The sequence below is a fragment of the Oncorhynchus clarkii genome, chromosome 6 (genome assembly GCF_045791955.1).
Source record: "Oncorhynchus clarkii lewisi isolate Uvic-CL-2024 chromosome 6, UVic_Ocla_1.0, whole genome shotgun sequence".
NCBI classification, from domain to species: Eukaryota; Metazoa; Chordata; class Actinopteri; order Salmoniformes; family Salmonidae; genus Oncorhynchus; species Oncorhynchus clarkii.
In genome coordinates, this window is record NC_092152.1 from 4,964,149 (window position 1) to 4,981,096 (window position 16,948).

The 16,948-nt window shown below is 43.5% G+C and overlaps 1 protein-coding gene across 2 annotated transcripts in view; it reads left to right on the forward strand.

The window, feature by feature from the left end:
* Window positions 1-16,948, forward strand: part of LOC139410563 (sodium-dependent phosphate transporter 2-like) — a 131,819-nt gene that overhangs the window by 89,907 nt on the left and 24,964 nt on the right. For both annotated transcript variants that reach the window (XM_071155852.1, XM_071155853.1), the window contains exon 7: window positions 7,750-7,992. In XM_071155852.1, the coding sequence (XP_071011953.1) occupies window positions 7,750-7,992 (243 nt within the window). The remainder of the gene's footprint in view (window positions 1-7,749; window positions 7,993-16,948) is intronic.

Consider the following 16,948-nt stretch of genomic DNA (forward strand, 5'->3'; position numbering starts at 1 on the left):
ACACCATTAAGCAAAGGGCATCACTAAGCAAGCGGCACCATGAAGACCAAGGAGCTCTCCAAACAGGTCAGGGACAAAGTAGTGGAGAAGTACAGATCAGGGTTGGGTTATAAAAAAATATCAGAAACTTTGACATCACACGGAGCACCATTAAATCCATTATAAAAAAATGGGAAGAATATGGAACAAAAACAAACCTGCCAAGAGAGGGCCGCCCACCAAAACTCACAGACCAGGCAAGGAGGACATTAATCAGAGAAACGACAAAGAAACCAAAGATAACCTTGAAGGAGCTGCAAAGCTCCACAGCGGAGATTGGAGTATCTGTCCATAGTACCACTTTAAGCCATATACACTCCACAGACCTGGGCTTTATGGAGGAGTGGCCAGAAAAAAAAGCCATTGCTTAAAGAAAGAAATGAGAAAACATGTTTGGTGTTTGCCAAAAGGCATGTGTGAGACTCCCCAAACATATGGAAGAAGGTACTCTGGTCAGATGAGACTAAAATGTAGCTTTTTGGCCATCAAGGAAAACGCTTTGTCTGGAGCAAACCCAACACACCTCATCACCCCGAGAACATCATCCTGCATGGTGATGGCAGCATCATGCTGTGGGGGATGTTTTCCATCGCCAGGGACTGGACAACTGGTCAGAATTGAAGGAATGATGGATGGTGTTAAATACAGGGACATTCTTAACGGAAACCTGTTTGTCTTCCAGAGATTTGAGACTGGGACGGAGGTTCACCTTCCAGCAGGACTATGACTCTAAGCATACTGCTAAAGCAACACTCGAGTGATTTAAGGGGAAACTTTTAAATGTCTTGGAATGGCCTAGTCAAAGCCCAGACCTCAATCCAGTTGAGAATCTGTGGTATGACTTAAAGATTGCTATACACCAGCAGGAACCCATCCAACTTGAAGGAGCTGGAGCAGTTTTGCCTTGAAAAATGGGCAAAAATCCCAGTGGTTAGATGTGCCAAGCTTATAGAGACATACCACAAGAGACTTGCAGCTGTAAATGCTGCAAAAGGTGGCTCTACAAAGTATTGATTTGGGGAATGCCACTGTACTGCCATTCCGGTAGAATGTTTTCACTTAACATATGCTTCATCACACAATTTAATTTATGGATTGTGGCAGTAATATTTCAGCTGGAGCGTTTGTTGCCATGACATGTTAATGACTGATCGGTATCTCAATGCATTTCTAGTCTATGGTACTATAAATTAAATATTTTTTTCCCCTCATCAATTTACACACACATAATGACAAAGCAAAAACTGTTTTTTTTTTTTTCTCTCTAATCTATAAATAATTGAAATCTGAAATATCACATTTACATAAGTATTCAGACCCTGAATACTTTCCAAATGCACTGTATATAAAGTTTGCTTTGTGTTCAGATTAGGTAGGTATGCATTTGGTTGGTATGTTCAGAAGGGTAAAGTAAGCTTCCAGTTTGAAATATGCAATCCTTGGTAAGCTCCATGAACTCTGAGCGTAGTACCATATTCCAGTAGGTATCATTGGACTACGTAGTGGTAGTGAGGTCCCTCTGTTTGACTGTATTCTTCCACTTTGCACTTACTGAACACGACCGTGGCCTGCGAGAACTCTCTGGGTTAGAGGGTATCACCGAACACGACCGTGGCCAGCGAGAACTCTCTAGAATTCAATTGACAGTGACAGTTAGTTGCGTCAACTTTTAGAATGTTTTATTTTGTTCTAAATCTAGACATTCAGTAACATAGCATTGTTTAAATATTTAATGACTGTTGTAGAATGTTGTAGTGTCATGTTAATGAGGCTCTAACATGACTGTTATAGAATGTTGTAGTGTCATGTTAATGAGGCTCTAACATGACTGTTATAGAATGTTGTAGTGTCATGTTAATGAGGTTCTAACATGACTATTATAGAATGATGTAGTGTCATGTTAATGAGGCTCTAACATGGCTGTTGTAGTGTTATGTTAATGGGGCTCTAACATGGCTGTTATAGAATGTTGTAGTGTCATGTTAATGAGGTTCTAACAGGACTGTTATAGAATGTTGTAGTGTCATGTTAATGAGGCTCTAACAGGACTGTTATAGAATGCTGTAGTGTCATGTTAATGAGGTTCTAACATGACTATTATAGAATGTTGTAGTGTCATGTTAATGAGGTTCCTACATGACTGTTATAGAATGTTGTAGTGTTATGTTAATGAGGTTCTAACATGGATGTTGTAGTGTCATGTTAATGAGCTTCTAACATGACTGATATAGAATGTTGTAGTGTCATGTTAATGAGGTTCTAACATGGCTGTTATAGAATGTTGTAGTGTCATGTTAATGAGGTTCTAACATGACTGATATATAATGTTGTAGTGTCATGTTAATAAGGTTCTAACATGGCTGTTATAGAATGTTGTAGTGTCATGTTAATGAGGTTCTAACATGACTGATATAGAATGTTGTAGTGTCATGTTAATGGGGTTCTAACATGGCTGTTATAGAATGTTGTAGTGTCATGTTAATGAGGTTCTAACATGACTGTTATAGAATGTTGTAGTGTCATGTTAATGAGGCTCTAACATGGCTGATATAGAATGTTGTAGTGTCATGTTAATGGCGTTCTAACATGACTGTTATAGAATGTTGTTGTGTCATGTTAATGAGGTTCTAACATGGCTGTTATAGAATGTTGTAGTGTCATGTTAATGAGGTTCTAACATGGGTGTTATAGAATGTTGTAGTGTCATGTTAATGAGGTTCTAACATGGCTGTTATAGAATGTTGTAGTGTCATGTTAATGAGGTTCTAACATGGCTGTTATAGAATGTTGTAGTGTCATGTTAATGAGGTTCTAACATGGCTGTTATAGAATGTTGTAGTTTTATGTTAATGAGGTTCTAACATGGCTGTTGTAGTGTCATGTTAATGAGGTTCTAACATGACTGTTATAGAATGTTGTAGTGTCATGTTAATGAGGTTTTAACATGACTGTTATAGAATGTTGTAGTTTCATGTAAATGCATCATAATGCAGAAACTTCAATGTTTTGACTCTAAACACATGACTCTGGTATGCAGGCGTAATTAAGTCCTAATGTGAGTGTTGCCTGCTGAAGTCAAGGTCAAACATACACACACACACACACACACACACACACACACACACACACACACACACACACACACACACACACACACTGCCGCTGCTGTGAGAGTCAAACTGTTTCTGATTGAGTGGTTGCTAAGCACTTTCTAAACGTTAGGATTAGGTTTCTCTCTCTCCCCAGATCAGCTGACGGCTGCATAACATTCCACCAACAGGAACGTAGTGGAGAGGGTCCCTCTGCTCTTTCCACAAGCATATGATGCTGCTTTGTGATGCTTTGTCAATCACAACACACTTCCGTCCCCGCAAACTGTCCGCTTGTCTCTAAAAATGTACTGTGACTGAGTACTATGGTTGTTCCACCTACAGTAGCTCTCTTAAGATGGCTGACTGTGATCTACTGTTGTCTCTGCGAAATGGTTACTTGCATTGTAGCAATATCAATATAAAGGAGAAAAATGAACAAGTGTCAATGTCAGTAGGGAATAAAATAAAATCAAGTATGTACAAGAATATATCAGTGATACTGGTGATTGATGAGGTAGTTATAAGCATTATAATCAGGGGTAATGTAGCTGAGTAGCAGGATAATATATAGTAGCAGTAACTTATAGCGTGTGTGTTAGGAGAGAGTTATGTGAATAGAGGCACTGCTGATAGTGCTGAGGACTGGGAACCTTTCCCCCAGTGATGAACTGGTCCGTCCGAACCACGCATGAACAAGGGAATCTATTTTCGGAGAGCCTGTTCCTTTCCTGCCCTTGACTTTCGGTGCAGGGCATGTGATGTCCGTAGCTTCTTCGTCGCAAAACTCTCTGATCTTCTCAAAAAGATACGTTTGTCTAGCCGTGTCCAGTCCAGGTGGTGCTTGTACAGGCAGACCATCTATGGGAGGAAGGATGTCAGCGTTGCACAGCAGCTGAAACCTGGTCTGAGTCCCAACGCTCCTTGGTGACAACAACACCAGGCTTCAGAGCATCGAAGCTGTAAAACAGGAAATAACAAAACAAAATGTAGAAGACATTAAAACCTTGCACAACATCAATTCACCTTCCGAGTTTAGATAAGAAAAATAACCTCATACCTCATACCTCACCTAAAGTGCTGGTACTGCTTGATCTGTGGCAGTGGCCTGAAGAACGGAGTCGGAGGTGTTGTTGCCAGCCATAACTTTCCACCAGCACCGTACCATCCTCCAGTCCAACCAGCTGCGGGATGTTGACCTCTGTCACAGTGCTGTCCTTCACAGCAGCAGCCATCTCAGACAAAGTGTTCACTCTGGTCTTTCTGAAGCGTCGCTTGATGAGGCCGAGGGCACTAGTCGGGGGGGGGGAACTTGGTGTGGCCTGTGATCAGGAAGTGAAGGGCCAGAGTGTGGTGAAGTTGTGCATGGTCCATCAGACACAATACCAGAGAACAAACTTGTTCCTGTTTTGGCCACTGTAGTTATCACAGTTCACGTGTCTCCCCAACTCCGTAGTTGATGACTGCACTGCTAAATGACAATCCTTCATCAATGAAGTAGTTGACTTGTTGTGGTTTTCCTTCACAGCAGACACCAAACAAGCCACACTTGTGAGGAGTTAAAAGGTAGATGGACCTGGCTGCATAGGGTCAGAAGGATAGTAGATGGGACCTGGCTACATAGGGTCAGAAGGATAGTAGATGGGACCTGGGTCAGAAGGATAGTAGATGGACCTGGCTGCATAGGGTCAGAAGGATAGTAGATGGGACCTGGGTCAGAAGGATAGTGGATGGGACCTGGGTCAGAAGGATAGTAGATGGACCTGGGTCAGAAGGATAGTAGATGGGACCTGGGTCAGAAGGATACTAGACGGGACCTGGGTCAGAAGGATAGTAGATGGGACCTGGGTCAGAAGGATAGTAGATGGACCTGGGTCAGAAGGATAGTAGATGGGACCTGGCTACATAGGGTCAGAAGGATAGTAGATGGGACCTGGGTCAGAAGGATAGTAGATGGGACCTGGGTCAGAAGGATAGTAGATGGGACCTGGGTCAGAAGGATAGTAGATGGGACCTGGGTCAGAAGAATAGTAGATGGGACCTGGGTCAGAAGGATAGTAGACGGGACCTGGGTCAGAAGAATAGTAGATGGGACCTGGCTGCATAGGGTCAGAAGGATAGTAGATGGGACCTGGCTACATAGGGTCAGAAGGATGGTAGATGGGACCTGGGTCAGAAGGATAGTAGATGGACCTGGCTGCATAGGGTCAGAAGGATAGTAGATGGGACCTGGGTCAGAAGGATAGTAGATGGGACCTGGGTCAGAAGGATAGTAGATGGGACCTGGGTCAGAAGGATAGTAGATGGGACCTGGGTCAGAAGGATAGTAGATGGGACCTGGGTCAGAAGGATAGTAGATGGGACCTGGGTCAGAAGGATAGTAGATGGGACCTGGGTCAGGAGAATAGTAGATGGGACCTGGCTACATAGGGTCAGAAGGATAGTAGATGGGACCTGGGTCAGAAGGATAGTAGATGGGACCTGGCTACATAGGGTCAGAAGGATAGTAGATGGGACCTGGGTCAGAAGGATAGTAGATGGGACCCGGGTCAGAAGGATAGAAGATGGGACCTGGCTACATAGGGTCAGAAGGATAGTAGATGGGCCAGGGTCAGAAGGATTGTAGATGGAACCTGGCTACATAGGGTCAGGAGGATAGTAGATGGGACCTGGGTCAGGAGGATAGTAGATGGGACCTGGCTACATAGGGTCAGAAGGATAGTAGTTGAGACCCGGCTACATAGGGTCAGAAGAATAGTAGATGGACCTGGGTCAGAAGGATAGTAGATGGGACCTGATTACATAGGGTCAGAAGGATAGTAGATGGACCTGGCTACATAGGGTCAGAAGGATAGTAGATGGACCTGGGTCAGAAGGATAGTAGATGGGACCTGGCTACATAGGGTCAGAAGGATAGTAGATGAGACCTGGCTACATAGGGTCAGAAGGATAGTAGATGGGACCTGGGTCAGAGGGATAGAAGATGGGACCTAGGTTAGAAGGATAGTAGATGGGACCTGGGTCAGAAGGATAGTAGATGGGACCTGGGTCAGAAGGATAGTAGATGGACCTGGCTACATAGGGTCAGAAGTATAGTAGATGGACCTGGCTACATAGGGTCAGAAGGATAGTAGACGGGACCTGGCTACATAGGGTCAGAAGGATAGTAGATGGGACCTGGCTACATGGGGTCAGAAGGATAGTAGATGGGACCTGGCTACATAGGGTCAGAAGGATAGTAGACGGGACCTGGGTCAGAAGGATAGTAGATGGGACCTGGGTCAGAAGGATAGTAGATGGGACCTGGCTACATAGGTTCAGAAGGATAGTAGATGGGACCTGGGTCAGGAGGATAGTAGATGGGACCTGGCTACATAGGGTCAGAAGGATAGTAGATGGACCTGGCTACATAGGGTCAGAAGGATAGTAGATGGGACCTGGCTACATAGGGTCAGGAGGATAGTAAATGGGACCTGGGTCAGAAGGATAGTAGATGGGACCTGGCTACATAGGGTCAGAAGGATAGTAGATGGGACCTCGGTCAGAAGGATAGTAGATGGGACCTGGGTCAGAAGGATAGTAGATGGGACCTGGGTCAGAAGGATAGTAGATGGGACCTGGGTCAGAAGGATAGTAGATGGGACCTGGCTACATAGGGTCAGAAGGATAGTAGATGGGACCTGGGCCAGAAGGATAGTAGATGGGACCTGGCTACATAGGGTCAGAAGGATAGTAGATGGGACCTGGGTCAGAAGGATAGTAGATGGGACCTGGGTCAGAAGGATAGTAGATGGGACCCGGGTCAGAAGGATAGAAGATGGGACCTGGCTACATAGGGTCAGAAGGATAGTAGATGGGCCAGGGTCAGAAGGATTGTAGATGGGACCTGGCTACATAGGGTCAGGAGGATAGTAGATGGGACCTGGGTCAGGAGGATAGTAGATGGGACCTGGCTACATAGGGTCAGAAGGATAGTAGTTGAGACCCGGCTACATAGGGTCAGAAGGATAGTAGATGGACCTGGGTCAGAAGGATAGTAGATGGGACCTGATTACATAGGGTCAGAAGGATAGTAGATGGACCTGGCTACATAGGGTCAGAAGGATAGTAGATGGACCTGGGTCAGAAGGATAGTAGATGGGACCTGGTTACATAGGGTCAGAAGGATAGTAGATGGACCTGGCTACATAGGGTCAGAAGGATAGTAGATGGGACCTGGCTACATAGGGTCAGAAGGATAGTAGACGGGACCTGGGTCAGAAGGATAGTAGATGGGACCTGGGTCAGAAGGATAGTCATCTGGTCATCAGATTTATAGTATTATGTATTATAATAACAGTATTATGTATTCATATTAATAGGAGTATTATTGTAAATAGTATTATTATTGTAAATAGTATTATTTATTACTGTTAATAGTATTTATTATTATTGTTAATAGTATTATTTATTGTATTATTATTATTATTATTGCTATTGTGTACGTATCATCCTGACACAGTCTCCTCACTGGTCAGGCAGAAGAAAGGAGCCTTGTCGTAGTTCTTTAATGAGTTGCGACAGTGTGTGTGTAAATGTGTTGTCACCGTCCCCCCCCCCCCCACCCCCCCCCCTCGGTCAGGTCGAATAAAGAAGGAGCGAGCTGCCCTGTCCAGGATCTCAGACGAGTCCTTAGAACAGATCCCTGAGGAGGAAGAGGAGGAGCTTCCCGTGTTCAAGGAGCTACCGGGCGCCAAGGGGACAGACGACGCCGTGCTGCCGTTAACGGGTGGTACCGGAGGAGAGTCACGGAGAGGAGAGTCCACCGGAGAGCTCAACAGCCTGGCCAACGGAGGCACTGCCCTGCCCAAAGGACGTGTCTATGGTCAGTCCCATGATAAATGGTAATCTACAGGTAACTGCCAGAATAAAGGAAACACCAACATAAAGGGTCTTAATAGGGCCACCACGAGCTGCCAGAACAGCTTTAAATGTGCTTAGGCATAGCTTCTGCAAGTGTCTGGAACTCTTTTGGAGGGATGTGACACCATTCTTCCATGAGCCATTCCGTAATTTGGTGTTTTGTTGATAGTGGTGGAAAACACTGTCTCAGGCGCAGCTCCAGAATCTCCGATAAGTGTTCAGTTGGGTTGAGATCTGGTGACTGACAGACACACACACCCTTTAAACCCCCTATGCTCATTTGAGACCCCTCTTTTCAAAGTCACTGAGATCTCTTCTTCTAGCCATGATAGCCAAAATAATCGGCAACTGGGCATTTTTATACATGACCCTAAGCATGATGGGATGTTTTAATTGGTTAATTAACTCCGGAACCACACCTGTGTGAAAGCACCTGCTTTCAAAATACTTTGCATCCCTCATTTACTGAAGTGTTTCCTTTATTCTGGCAGTTACCTGTACATATGTTACTTCTATGTGTTATATGCCCATATACGGTTATATATGTATCAACACATACTGTAATTACATACAAGTACATACAGTCGGGTTTGAAATGATTGACACCCTTGATAAAGACGAGTAAAAATGGACTATATAAAGTAAATAATTCAAATATTGACATACTTTTGGTAAGGTAGTGTATGTGGACACCTGCTCTTCGAACATCTCGTTCCAAAATCATGGGTATTAATATGGAGTTGGTCCCCCTTGCTGCTATAACAGCCTCCACTCTTCTGGGAAGGCTTTCCTCTAGATGTTGGAACATTGCTGCTATAACAGCCTCCACTCTTCTGGGAAGGCTTTCCACTAGATGTTGGAACATTGCTGCTATAACAGCCTCCACTCTTCAGGGAAGGCTTTCCACTAGATGTTGGAACATTGCTGCTATAACAGCCTCCACTCTTCTGGGAAGGCTTTCCTCTAGATGTTGAAACATTGCTGCGGGGACTTGCTTCCACTCAGGCACAAGAGCATTAGTGAGGTCGGGCACTGATGTTGGGCGATTAGTCCTGGCTCGCAGTCGGTGTTCCAATTCATCCGAAAGGTGTTCAATGGGGTTGAGGTCAGGGCTCTGTGCAGGCCAGTCAAAATCATGGCTGTGCAGGCCAGTATGCGTTTGTACTTGCCTGTCAAATCTTTACAGCTCTGAAGTTCGCAAGCAATGTTATTCAATTCAAAGTGGTGGCTAGATATTTCAACTCTGTATATGGCAAACATGAATTTCTCATTGAAGATGTTTAAGGCTGCTTTGAGCCACAGCTCGTTCTAGTTATGTTAACAGTCTAATCACATCACATTATTGCGTTGGCGAGACGGTACGGTATCGAGAATCCTCATCACCAAGCGAAGAATCTCGTAGTGGTTGTCGTTTAATGTGAAGGATTATGAAAGTCGTGTAGTGTCCCCCCCTCTGGGAAAGGAGATTAGCTAGCTACTCTACCTTCACAACCAAGAGGATACAAAGAGGAACAGTTTAGGTAAGTGTTCTTTTTGTCTTGTAATTTCACATTCAGAAGGTGCATTCAAACAATTGCCCTAGCATGATTCTATAATTTCTAGCACAGCCATCTAGCTAGCTAGCTAGCAAGCTATATAAATGATGAACTGAAATTATCTGCTCTTGAGGGGATCGCTATGGTAGCTAGCTATGGCTATTCTCAAGAACTCAAAAGTGCATTCAAGTGGCTTGGAAATACAATAGTATTGCAAAAGGAGTAGAAAGAAAACCTTTTGTCATCATTTTGATGTAGCCAGCTTGACATTAGATGCAGTACCACGTTAGCTAGCTAGCTAAGATTGAGGGTAGACCACACAAATGTTTAGCTAGGTAACGTCAACATTAGCATTGCTATCTATTGTTGAGTAACTTTGCTAGCTAATGACAGCATTGCAATCCATTTGACGACCTGATGACGGCAAAGTTTGCCTATTTTAGCAATGTCATTATATATTTTCATTCCACTATAGTGTTGTTTAGACAAAAACAGTCATAGCCTCCATCTATCACATCTTTTGGGCGCTATTGTGTCGCCGCTGGCAGAGGGTGGCTTGAGAACGTTCCTAATGATAGCATGACGCGACCCAGTGACGGAGGTGCAATTTATAAATAGCAACATTTGTTTCGCATTTTGTCTATTTTGCCCAGCTCTGTCTGTCTGTCTGTCTGTCTGTCTGTCTGTCTGTCTGTCTGCGTCTGTATGTCTGTCGGTCTGCCAGCTTTGTCTGCCTGCCTGCCTGTGTCTGTCTGTCTGTCTGCCAGCTTGTCTGTCTGCCAGCTTGTCTGTTTGTCTTCCTGCCTGTCTCTCTGCATCTGTCTGTCTGTCTGTCTGTCTGTCTGTCTGTCTGTCTGTCTGTCTGTCTGTCTGTCTGCCAGCTTGTCTGTCTGCCAGCTTGTCTGTATGCCAGCTTGTCTGCGTCTGTATGTCTGTCTGTCTGCCAGCTTGTCTGTCTGCCAGCTTGTCTGTCTGCCTGTCTCCCTGTTTGTCTGTCTTGGCCTTCCAGATGTGGCTGGAGGAGTTGTGGTGGCCACTGGAGGTCAACTTTAATACTGGATCACATGTAGGAGGAGCTTATCATCATGACGTTAATCTATAATAGCTAATAACAACTATCCTATATTAGGTACTACTACAGTGCTAGCTAGCTAGCTAGTACATGTACATATGGATTTACAATGCTAATCATATTTCATTAATATACAGAGTCCACTTTGACCCAAGGGAACAATCCAGACTAAGAATTCGCAAAAGGTAAGATCATAATGAATACTAGGATTATATGGACATTATGTGGACCTGATCCTAGATCAGCATTCCTACCCTGATGGTGAATTGTCTCTCTCCCTCATCCTGTCTATACCTCATCCTGTCTATACCTTCAGATTGACCCTCTGGTCCATGATTAGTAGATGTGGTTGAGTGGACATACAGATCTGGGCTTAGCCTAGCGACAGCATCTCTTCTCAACTATTGGCCAGGATTATTTTGTTTATTTATTTGACATCCAATCACCATGAGCGATGCTTTATTCTACATTCAACAGGAGAGGTGAGCACCTATCAGATCCCACCCCACTGAGACCCGGAAAGAAGTCCGCCAGCAGAATTCGCCAGCCAAGTTCATCGCCATGCAACGCTCTACTGACCGAGGTAGACAATGCTTTGAGTAGCAACTGACTGACAAGTAGTCAGAGACACACACACATTTGACTTGACCTTATATTGACATCAGATCCTCCAGCTGTCCTTCACCCCTGGGTCTGCTGACCCCTGACTTGACCTTATATTGACATCAGATCCTCCTGCTGTCCTTCACCCCTGGGTCTGCTGACCCCTGACTTGACCTTATATTGACATCACACGACAAACAGATACGCTCCCTTTCCTTCCCATTCATCTCCCCCTGTCTACACCCTAGGTGTCACGTGGTCTCCTATCTCCTTCATAGTGGCCTCGGCTGGACCGCACCGCATCACCTCTTGGTTCGAGCCAGACGAATCAAGAACTTCAGCCCGGGCCCGGCTTTGGCTTCCAGGTGGGTTACAGTTTATAATCTCCTCTTGCTTCCATCCACCTTATATCTACTACGGGCTTCACATTCTTCTGAAGGAGCTGATATTACATTCTAAATTAAATGTTCGTCATGGTCAGATGACTTAAAACAGTGAATGATTCCAATCCCACAGGGAACAGTACCAGAGACTGTAAGGGGGATGTTGCCTGGTTAGAAGTTTAAACCAGTTATTTTTTTTAAATATATATATATATATATATATATATATTTTTTTTTAAATAGTTTATTAGTTTAGGGTTCATCTAATCCCATCCTAACAGTGTGCCTTTTCAATTAATCTATTTAGTTTTCCCGACCCTCAGGAGACTATGAGAAGGGAGTGGGCCACCTGACCAACACCACTGCTGTGATTGGTTCACCTCCAGCAGATCCTTTTAGGTGCTCCGGGTGACCTGTCTTTTAGATCTGAAACGGTCCACTGTCAGCCAGGTGACGAAGTCCAGAGAGGTTCAGCTGTCTTAAGACACTGCATCTCAGTGCTAGAGGTGTCACTACAGGCCCTGGTTCAATTACCGGGCTGTATGACAACCGGCTGTGATCCGGAGTCCAATAGGGCGGCGCACAATTGGCCCAGCGTCGTCCGGGTAAAGAGAGAGTTTGGCCTGGGGGGGGGGGGGGGGTAGGCCTTCATTGTAAAATAATAATCTGTTTTTGACTGACTTGCCTAAATGAAATAAAGGTTAAATAAAAAAAATCTCCCAGGAAAGGCTGTCCAACATATTTGAAATGTTAAGGTGAAAATATGAATATTATATATTATATTATTATATATATAATATTAAAATGGCAGCTATGGACAAGACTTTTTAAGGCAAGACATGTTTCCCTGTCCATCCAGAATCTGTAATACAGTCTGGGGGGGGGCTATTATATACAGTCTAAGTTAGGATCTTCATCCTCACCTTGGGGGGGGGCTATTATACAGTTTAGCTCAGTTCTGACACGCCCCCAACATACAGCATATGCCACTGTTTTATCATGACGATGTATATCCTAAATGATGTGCTTCTATGTCCCTTCTAGAAACCACAAACCTTCCTTCCTACCATAACTGTCCTGCAGGACTCGACTCCCAGTTACTGAGATTCCACTCCAACCAACAGTGTTTCGTTGTCTGAACATGTTAACCACCTTCCGTCCTACCATGATATGAGCATCTTACTTAAACTACTGTTTCTCTCTCTTTCTCAGTTCACTCCCTCTACCTCTGTATAACCTGCAGTCCACCCTGGGTTTTGGGGGGGTCGTGCACCTTTGTTAGGGCAGTGCAGGGAACAGGAGGCTGTCCGTGGCGCTTGGCTCCAAGAAACGAGCGTCGGTTCCAAACTGCAAACGTCAGAGCTGTGGAGCTCTGGTTGGAGAGAGCTCGTAGTCGCGTCCGTCCTAAGTTTGCATTGCATTCAGGGTTGTCGGCTATCGTTGCTATCGTTGCTATCGTTGTTGTCGTTGCTGTCGTTGCTATCGTTGCTGTTGTTGTCGTTACTGTCGTTGCTATCGTTGCTATCGTTGTTGTCGTTGCTATCGTTGCTGTCGTTGTTGTCGTTGCTATCGTTGCTGTTGTTGCTATCGTTGCTGTCGTTGTTGTCGTTGCTATCGTTGTTGTCGTTGCTATCATTGTTATCGTTGCTATCGTTGTTGTCGTTGCTATCGTTGCTATCATTGTTATCGTTGCTATCGTTGTTGTCGTTGCTATCGTTGCTATCGTTGTTTTTGTAGTTCTTGCGCCACCCCCCCCCCCCCCCGGTAAGGTATATGAGATGTAACATAACTTATTGCTTTGTACTCCCAGCTATTTAAAGTGTTGATTGAGTAGGGCACAAGCCACCATCCGGGTAGTGTCAGACACACAGACCAAGGTCACAGCAGTGACTAGGTCTGGGATGAATAACAAGACTCTATTGGACACTTTGAAAAAGGGAGGAAAGAACATTCCTCTTCAGACTGACAACTCTCCCAACCAATCACACGTTTGGGTGGGTGGTGCTTAAAATGAAGGCAGCAATTGAAGGGGAAATCGATTATTGGAGTTGGTACCGGATGAAAAAGGAACCGCCTTCCTGCCCAATTCAAAGCACACGGTAAAGTCAGCTCAAAACAAAAAAAAGTGATGTAGCCTAGACTAGACTAATCACGTGCAGTAATGAATAGGATTCACATGCAAAAAAAAGTGATTGCTTTTGATTTTTTTTTAAACGCTTTCTACCTCCCCCAATGAAAAGTAGTTTGAAAATGTTAACATGCGACATCTCGTGTCTGGATGACACACCGTGCTCCTGGTTGACAACATGGCCGAGCGGCGCAGATTACTGTTCTATTTGAGAAGGGTGTTCCTCCCTCACCAATTTGGCCCGTTCACGTCACAGGCTATAGACCTGGTGCACCGCGGTTCAGTTTAATAGAATTAACTGATTTGTGTTTGTTGCTAGGGCAACAAGCGGATGTCCCAACTCCTCCCTATGTGTAACCCGGAACTCCGGTAGGTTATGGGAAGCAACCCGTCAGTCTAGAGACGACTACCATCCGGGTATTATTAATTCATGACTGTTAGTACTGGCTAACAAACTGAAAAAGTGCCTGTGGTTTTAATCTTGTAACTTAAAAGAAAAATGTGTAATAAAATGATATATATATTTTTGCTAATGTGTTGTCTGGTCTATTTTAATGCTCAGAACTCATGATCCAACTCAAGAAAAAACTCACGAACATGCCTTCCTATGGTTGAAGTGTTCACCCCTCAGTAAACAGGAACTGGCATTTTAGGTAACCCTATAAGGCCTGCAGGTGTTACATAGTCATATGGACAATAATGTATGCTGTAAATATAATTACAATGCAGAAATGAACGTGCTCTTCATTGAAGTTCTGTCAATCTTATGTTGGATACCATATTTATGAAAACCTAGTTGCACACTTCTTAAATTGTAACACCAGTGCATTTTTAGGGTAAGAATGGGTAAGAATGTGTAAGAATGTTTGGGTAAGAATGTTAGGGTAAGAATGTTAGGGTAAGAATGTGTAAGAATGTTAGGGTAAGAATGTTAGGGTAAGAATGGGTAAGAATGTTTGGGTAAGAATGTTAGGGTAAGAATGTTAGGGTAAGAATGTTAGGGTAAGAATGGGTAAGAATGTTTGGGTAAGAATGGGTAAGAATGTTAGGGTAAGAATGTTAGGGTAAGAATGAGTAAGAATGTTAGGGTAAGAATGGGTAAGAATGGGTAAGAATGTTTGGGTAAGAATGTTAGGGTAAGAATGTTAGGGTAAGAATGGGTAAGAATGTTTGGGTAAGAATGGGTAAGAATGTTAGGGTAAGAATGTTAGGGTAAGAATGAGTAAGAATGTTAGGGTAAGAATGTTAGGGTAAGAATGTTAGGGTAAGAATGTTAGGGTAAGAATGAGTAAGAATGTTAGGGTAAGAATGTTAGGGTAAGAATGTTAGGGTAAGAATGAGTAAGAATGTTAGGGTAAGAATGAGTAAGAATGTTAGGGTAAGAATGGGTAAGAATGTTTGGGTAAGAATGGGTAAGAATGTTTGGGTAAGAATGGGTAAGAATGTTAGGGTAAGAATGTTAGGGTAAGAATGAGTAAGAATGTTAGGGTAAGAATGTTAGGGTAAGAATGTTAGGGTAAGAATGGGTAAGAATGTTAGGGTAAGAATGAGTAAGAATGTTTGGGTAAGAATGTTAGGGTAAGAATGTTAGGGTAAGAATGGGTAAGAATGTTTGGGTAAGAATGTTAGGATAAGAATGGGTAAGAATTTTTAGGGTAAGAATGGGTAAGAATGTTAGGGTAAGAATGTTTGGATAAGAATGTTTGGGTAAGAATGTTTGGGTAAGAATGTTTGGGTAAGAATGTTAGGGTAAGAATGAGAGAGAGAAAAGAGACAAGAGAGAAAGACAAGAGAGAGAGAAACAAGAGAGACAATGTTAGGGTAAGAATGGGTAAGAATTTTTAGGGTAAGAATGTGTAAGAATGTTTGGGTAAGAATGTTTGGGTAAGAATGTTAGGGTAAAAATGGTAGGGTAAGAATGGGTAAGAATTTTTAGGGTAAGAATGGGTAAGAATGTTAGGGTAAGAATGGGTAAGAATTTTTAGGGTACGAATGGGTAAGAATGTTAGGGTAAGAATGTTAGGGTAAGAATGATTGGGAAAGAATGTTAGGGTAAGAATGTTTGGGTAAGAATGTTAGGGTAAGAATGTTAGGGTAAGAATGGGTAAGAATGTTTGGGTAAGAATGTTAGGGTAAGAATTTTTAGGGTAAGAATGACTGTAACCTTTAGGACAATTCATGCTTTCAAATTGGGCGATATTTATATGACCCCCTTACAAACAGGCCCATTTTTAACACACTCTTGCCTGTGTACACATTTTATAGCTCCCGTGTGCATTCCGGAATGAGTGGTAGTAGTAGTGTGCAGATGTCATTGGTCTATTTTAATAAATCCATTGAGCATTTAAAGTTCATTCAGAAAGTATTCCGACCCCTTGACTTTTTCCCACATTTTGTTACGTTACAGCCTTAAAAAATTGTTTTTTTTCTCTCATCAATCTACACACAATACCCCATAACGACGAAGCTAAAACAGGTTTTTATACATTTTTGCAAATGAATTAAAAAGAAAGGAAAACCTTATTTACACAGGTATTCAGACCCTTTTCTATGAGACTCGAAATTGAGCTCAGGTGCATCCTGTTTCCATTGATCATCCTTGAGATGTTTCTACATCTTGATTGGAGTCCACCCGTGGTAAATTTTATTGATTGGATATGATTTGGAAAGGCACACACCTGTCTATATAAGGTCCCAGAGTTGACAGTGCATGTCAGAGCAAAAACCAAGTAATGAGGTCGAAGATATTGTCCGTAGAGCTCCGAGACAGGATTGTGTCGAGGCACAGACCTGGGGAAGGGTACCAAAAAATGTCTGCGGCATTGAAGGTCCCCAAGAACACAGTGACCTCCATCATTCTTAAATGGAAGAAGTTTGGAACCATCAAGACTTCCTAGAGCTGGCTGCCCGGCCAAACTGAGCAATCGGAGGAGAAGGTCCTTGGTCAGGGAGGTGATCAAGAACCTGATGGACAATCTGACAGAGCTCCAGAGTTCCTCTGTGGAGATGGGAGAACCTTCCAGAAGGACAACCATCTCTGCAGCACTCCATCAATCAGGCCTTTATGGTGGAATGGCCAGTAGGAAGACACTTTTTAGGAAAAGGCACATGACAGCCCACTTGGAGTTTGCCAAAAGGCACCTAAAGACTCTCAGACCATGAGAAACAAGATTCTCTGGTCTGATGAAACAAAGATT